Raw genomic sequence first — 7,500 nt, forward strand, 5'->3', positions numbered from 1 at the left:
TACTCTGGGGGACTGCAGGGGGTACGTGTCCCCCTAGGGGTACTCTGGGGGACTGCAGGGGGTACGTGTCCCCCTTGGGGTACTTTAGAGGACTGCAGAGGGTACGTGTCCCCCTACGGGTACTTTAGAGGACTGCAGGGGGTACGTGTCCCCCTAGGGGTACTCTGGAGGACTGCAGAGGGTACGTGTCCCCCTAGGGGTACTCTGGGGGACTGCAGGGGGTACGTGTCCCCCTTGGGGTACTTTAGAGGGCTGCAGGGGGTTCGTGTCCCCCTAGGGGTACTTTAGAGGACTGCAGAGGGTACGTGTCCCCCTAGGGGTACTTTAGAGGACTGCAGAGGGTACGTGTCCCCCTAGGGGTACTCTGGAGGACTGCAGGGGGTACGTGTCCCCCTAGGGGTACTCTGGGGGACTGCAGGGGGTACGTGTCACCCTTGGGTTACTCTGGAGGACTGCAGAGTGTACGTGTCCCCCTAGGGGTACTCTGGAGGACTGCAGGGGGTACGTGTCCCCCTAGGAGTACTCTGGGGGACTGCAGGGGGTACGTGTCCCCCTAGGGGTACTCTGGGGGACTGCAGGGGGTACGTGTCCCCCTAGGGGTACTCTGGGGGACTGCAGGGGGTACGTGTCCCCCTTGGGGTACTTTAGAGGACTGCAGAGGGTACGTGTCCCCCTAGGGGTACTTTAGAGGACTGCAGAGGGTACGTGTCCCCCTAGGGGTACTTTAGATGACTGCAGAGGGTACGTGTCCCCCTAGGGGTACTTTAGAGGACTGCAGGGGGTACGTGTCCCCCTAGGGGTACTTTAGAGGGCTGCAGGGGGTACGTGTCCCCCTAGGGGTACTTTAGAGGACTGCAGAGGGTACGTGTCCCCCTAGGGGTACTTTAGAGGGCTGCAGGGGGTACGTGTCCCCCTAGGGGTACTTTAGAGGGCTGCAGGGGGTACGTGTCCCCCTAGGGGTACTTTGGAGGACTGCAGGGGGTACGTGACATTTTTTGCAAAATGTTTTTCAGTCTTTTTTCAAAGTTTTGTTGTTTGTTTTGACCTATTCTTGCCTTTCTTCTAATGTCTTTTTTTAATTAATGCGACACACACACACAGACACACACACACGTGTTTCCCTATCTTTGTGGGGACCCGTCATTGACATAATGCATTCCCTAGCCCCTTACCCTAACCTTAACCCTTACCCTCACCCTAACCATAACCTAATTCTAACCCTAATCCTAAAACCAAGTCTTAACCCTCAAACAGACCTTTAACGTTGTGGGGTCCAGCATTTTGGGCCCACAAGACCCCACAAGTATACTGTATTCCCCGGTTTTTGGACCCCACGAATATAGTTAAACAACCACACACACACACAAACCACTGAGCCAACAGGCGACCATGTGAACAAGGTCATGTGACTGTGATTTCTTCTTCTGTGCAGTGACGAGGAGGATTTGAGGCAGTCTCTGTCGGAGCTGACGGAGGTCCGAACAGACTCCGCCTCCCACACCATGCGGCGGCTGGGCGGGGGGGGGGGAAACCCGCTGATGGGCGTTGCCCAGCAGGCCGACGGCGAGCTCTACAAGAGCGGCTTCCTGGTCCGCAAAGTCCACGCCGACCCCGACGGGAAGAGAAGTACGACTTCCTTTTTATCGTCTTCACACAGACACACACACACACACACACACACACACACACATACAGACACACACACACACACACACACACACACACACACACACACACACACACACACACACATACAGACACAGATACAGACACACAGATACACACACACACACACACACACACACACACACATACACACAGAGACACACACTCACACACACAGACATACACACAGAGACACACACTCACACACACACACACACATACACACACAGACATACACAGAGACACACACTCACACACACACACACATACACACACACACACACACAGATACACACACACACACAGACATACACACAGATACACACACTCTCACACACACACAGAGACACGCACACGGAGGGAAGGTTTTTTTACGCCTTTTTTCAACAGTTTTTAATATTTTATATTATTTTGGATTTGAACAGGATGATGTCAACGTTCTCTAAGGGTTACAGAGATTAAGTTTGAGTGTAAAGGCCGGGTGGTTGATTTCCCATGATGCTTTGTGTCTCCTAGCTCCGCGGGGGAAGAGAGGATGGAAGTCCTTCTACGCCACGCTGAAGGGTCTGGTGCTCTACCTGCAGAAGGTAAACATCTGAACTGCATTTCCCAGCAGCCCCGCTGCTTCATACCTGCCAGTTTCTGCACATTAAGTTCCTTTTTTTAACTCTGTGTGTCCCAAATATGTCTGAGGACAGGACAACCATCTGGGTCAGACTCTGAGAAGCACTTTCAGTTTTTCCTTTAGGATTTTTTCATCAGTGGGGGCAGGTCTGTCCGAACAACATTATTTATTTTCGACAGCTACCGGCCATCTACGTGTACCGCACCTTTCACAGAGCGAGCTCCCGGCGCTGCTTTCTGATTCATAGAATATAAAAATAAGAGCAGTATAGCTAGTATTCTTTTCCTTGCAGATATACATATTCCTTTCCATGTATGCTGATAATAATATATGATATCACATTAAATACATAAACACAGAACATAGTAAAAATTAAATCTTACAACATCTTTGTTTACGTATCGATACTCCTATACATAAACTAAGTACAAAAATATAGTTACAGTCTTAGGGCCCAGGTCTATCCTTTACCGTATTTTCCGGACTATAAGTCGCACTTTTTTTCATACTTTGGCTGGTCCTGCGACTTATAGTCAGGTGCGACTTATATATCAAAATATTTATAATTTCACATGTTTTTAAATGTTATTTCATGCTGAAAATATTACCGTCTAAAGCCACCAGAGGGCGCTCTAGGCTTGTGACAACTATATGCTGCTCCTAAAGACAGCTGAGAAAGAAAAGAAACTGCAGGTGACTGCAGGTAGTAAAATATGCAGCCGAAAACGGTAATCGAGCAGCAGAAAGAAAGTTTGGAGTGAGAGAGAAACTTGTGAGGGACTGGCGAAAAGGTGACTCTTACTGCAATGAAGGAAACAAAGAAAGCTAGTCGGCTAGTCGCGCGCTGAAAGCAAGATGGCCAGAGCTGGAGGAACGAGTCCACAGATGTAGATGCACGTCAACGGTGCAGTTACGTCTCCACGCCCTGGTAGTTGTTCTGTATTCTGTTGTATAGTTGAATAACTGTTAATGTGTTACGTTAACATACCGGACACCTACCGTATTCAGCCCCTTGTTCTGTGTGCTACTGTGTAGTTGAATAACTTGCCTTTCCAGATTAAATGTCTGTTCTTGATCTTGGATTTTGTGAAATCAATTTCTAAATAAATGCGACTTATAGTCCAGTGCGACTTATATATGTTTTTTTCCTCTTCATGACGCATTTTTTGACTGATGCGACTTATACTCCGGAGCGACTTATAGTCTGGAAAATACGGTGCTTGTTTTTTAAAACTTGATATATTAGGCGTTTTGGCAATCTCTGCTGGAAGTATTCATTGCAGTAGCCTACGTTACCGAGTCTGGCTTTGCCTTTGGCCCATCGGTGATGCCCACACTTACTCGAGACCGCTTGGGACGTTTCTCTGACAGAGACGATGATAGTTAGTAAGCAACCAATATGCATCTTCAACCGGGCGAAAGATTAAAAACAATACCACGGAAATCTGAGCTTGTTGACCGTGTTTGGCCAAAATAGGTAAAAAATGCCCTTCACCATACCCCCACATCATCACATACCCTTCACCATATCTAGAGATTAACATGGTTTTATGTCAGTTAGCCTAATAGCTGGTTTGATTTGCATTGAGAGATGATTTTATGGAAAGTACCCCATGACAATCTCTAGGTATGGTGAAGGGTATGTGATGATGTGGGGGCCAAGGGAACTTTATCAGGATGCATAGTATCCTGGATCCATGAAATAACTGGCCTTTCAAAATAAAAGTCTGCCTGCCTCTATGGGAATTTAACATAGGGGTGTACTGACTTATGCCCCCTGTATTTTAAGGAAGAACATTTATTTATTTACGATACATTATTCATTCACAAAGAAAATTGGTGTCCTTAAAGGTTGGATTTTTCCTATTTTTTTTAATTAAGGCATTAAGATCAATTTGCAAAAGATGATGACTGTATGGCCGTCATGGGCTATGATGAAAATCTATCTTTTTTGTTTCTGAATGTTTATACACATGCAATGTCTCTATTTTGACTAATTATGGTATGTGTAATTCATTTCCGATGTTGTTATGACCATATTGGGTGATTTTGTCATTGTCAGGGTTATTTTCCAATTCTGAAGACCTTGGCCATTATGAGGAATAAAAACCAGATGCAAAAAGTCGAATTCTACTAAATCTGACATTTAACATTCATTGCTAATATTGTTCTTAAACATTAAGGATCATTTTGTCATTGAAATGTCAATGTCAACATAATTTTTCAATAACTCGATTAAGATTTTTTTCTTTATAGTCACTTTTTATTGTATTTTTTTCCACAGTGATTTGTTTTTATTATAACAAGACATGAAGAGAAGAAACGTAACAATTATAAACATCCCCTTGAACTTGTATTTTAATTGGGTGTTAGTACAATGATATAAAATATAACTATGTAGCAATAAAACTGATAGAAATTACATCATACCAAATTAACTAAAAGTGCACCATATAGTCTGTTCTCTCAAAGTATACTGGATGCGTGCATGCATGTTAGTGGGATGGGTTTTTACAGGATGATTTTTCCATTTTTCCATGGCAGAATACGGTGCATGAAACTACAGCAGCACGACCGCCACATCGGCGATTGTCACACTTGCCAGCACACTTACATACTTTGAGCAGACTTGGTGGTAAGGGCTTCAGACATTGTGATGGCAGGAGTGTGCCAAAGAGCTCCTTCTATCCATGTTCCATTGGCTCTAGTCTTGCTTTGGGGTCCTTGGCTGTTGCAAGCAGGTGGCATGCCGTATGAATGAGAAAAGCCCCTCATTGGATGTGGCCTCTGATCCCACTACTTGTGGGAGGGAGAGCATCAATTCCAGCACTTCCACTGGTGTAGATTTCTACCCTGAAGTCATCAAATGTCTTAGCTGTTGTAGTTGACCTGGCCCCAACCCAGACACGCACCAAGTACTTCTCAGCAAACGCTGCATCTTGCTCTGTCAAGGTGTCTGCCTCTCCAAAGTTGGCTAAATATTGGACAGGATCAGAAGCCATAGCAGCATGTTTTGTCCCCACTTTGCTCATACAGTCATCTCCAGTCAGGATATGTGCTTTAATCAGTGTCTTTGACAGTGACGCTCCAAGACAAGAGAATGCTTGATGGAGTGGAAGCATTGCCGTCTCTCACCAGTGCCATACTGCTTCCAGAGCTCCTTCATCCCGAGTTCTTGGAAGTATGGGCTGTAGTGGAGAAGCAATTCAAAGGTGTCATTGGAGACTATGACAACTCTCTTACACTGCTTCACACCAACAGCCCACTCAACATGCACCAGCAACCTGGCATCAGCCTCCTCAATCCAGTTCAAGAGGTCTGGGATCTCTTCACCACCAGCTGCCTTTGCTGGTAGCACCTCATTATCAATGACAACAGAGCTGACAATGACTGTAGCATTGCCACTGGCTCAATTGCACACATATCCCGAGCTAACAGTTGGAGATTCCGCTTGTTCTCCTCAGACGCCCAGAACTTGTCAAGTTGCTGAGGGATGGGTGTGTGTCTGTTCAGGCCAATGATGTCGATGCCTGTTGTTGAGTCTGTATGCTGCATGCGCTCCCCTTCTTTCAGGGACAACTTGATGTAGGAATCTAGTACAAGATGGATGAACTCCAGCTCTTGGCAGAGGGATGATGTTGAGCTGATGATGGCATTGATGACAGCACCTTAAGTAGGGAATTGTGCTAGAGGCATCTGTCACATCTTCGACATGAAGTCTACCACAACATGAGTGGAATAAGTAGACTCAGGACTCCAGTGGGTGAGATCAAGTCGAGGCTCAATCTCATTGACAAGTTTTGACTTGTTGACATGAGCTGGAAGGTCACGATCAAACAGGGGAGATGCTGAAAGCACATCATGAGAAAGTATTTGCCGGATACTCATGCTCCGCTCCTTAGCAATGTCCATACTCCTATGTGCCTCGGCCATGTCTTTGGATGAGACTAAATTCTGTTCCTTCATACTGATTGTCTGTGTCTTCTGTGGTTGTTCGTTGAACTGAGGTAGTTTTCTCTTTGATACAGTTGTGCTAATTTTCTTGGTTTTCTCAACTAACTTCTCCTGCCTGTACGAGCAGTAGACATGCTTCCCATTTTGGAGACAGTTGAGCAAGCGAGGAGCGACACCTTGGAACAGCCTGCTTGGTGAGCAGATTGTGCAGTGGAACAGGCACATTGACTGTCACTGAGTATGGATTCTGCCGCTGTAGCACAAAGTCCAGTAGCTTTGAAACATTTTGGTTGAATGTAAGGCGGCGAGTGGTGCTCAGTGCATGCAGGAGATGGCATTCTGTCTGTTTCAAAGTGTGGTTGTTGGTGAGAAAGTTGAGGATATCAGTGATCATCCAAATCTCATGGAACAAGAGCTCAAACTCTGCTACAGCATTTGCATTGTGTGTGGCTCCTACTACATAGTGACCTCCAGGAATCTTTGATACTTGCTGAATGGTCTGCTCGACCTTCATGTCGCCTCCCACAGCACAGAACCAGCCAGGGCGATCTTGCACAACCCACTGGCATATAGACAAGCCCCGGTAGAGCTCAGGATGTGTGAACTCTAGCACCTCGATTTGTTCAAGATACCATGAGCCATGACGAAGGTAGTTTATGCAGTCACATTCTGCAAAGATTGACATAGAATCCTCTGGAGTGGCCACGTGTAGGTTCCAGTTTCCTTCTCTTTCGGAGACTACAGCATTTTTGATGATGGCCACCAATTACAGCCAAACTCCAAAGAATTGACAGAGCTCTGACTTCGCTTCACACTCCTTCTCAAATTCCACAAAGTCCTGATTCAACTTCTGCACTTGTTCAATCAAGGCCTCAAACTGCTCTGGGCAACGTTGATTTGCAGCCAGTGTAGTGTGCAGTGCCTCTACCTATGCTAGCACTGGATAATCTGCTTTGTCCTTGTGTTGCCAGAACATCTCCCACTGGAGCGACCTGATCACATCCTCCACCATCAGCATCCCAGTGAGAGCCCGGACATAATGACTACCATTTAACAGCTACTCTATCACGCCAGCTCCAAACACTTCACACTCCACCAATCCAGGCCAGAACCTCAAAGCAGTGAATGTTAAATGTCAGATTTAGCAGAATTAGACTTATTGCATCTGGTTTGTATTCCTCATAATGGCTAAGTTATGGCCAAGGTCTTCAGAATTGGAAAATTACCTTGCCCATGACCTTTTTACGGTCGAAAAT

General features: G+C 46.0%; 1 protein-coding gene across 1 annotated transcript in view; it reads left to right on the top strand.

Moving 5' to 3' along the window:
* Positions 1-7,500, top strand: part of psda (pleckstrin and Sec7 domain containing a) — a 35,404-nt gene that overhangs the window by 20,408 nt on the left and 7,496 nt on the right. The window contains exons 8-9 of the mRNA XM_031303653.2: positions 1,433-1,626; positions 2,182-2,252. Coding sequence (XP_031159513.2) covers positions 1,433-1,626; positions 2,182-2,252 — 265 coding nt within the window. The remainder of the gene's footprint in view (positions 1-1,432; positions 1,627-2,181; positions 2,253-7,500) is intronic.

Source organism: Sander lucioperca, chromosome 6, assembly GCF_008315115.2.
Source record: "Sander lucioperca isolate FBNREF2018 chromosome 6, SLUC_FBN_1.2, whole genome shotgun sequence".
In the NCBI taxonomy this organism is placed as follows: Eukaryota; Metazoa; Chordata; class Actinopteri; order Perciformes; family Percidae; genus Sander; species Sander lucioperca.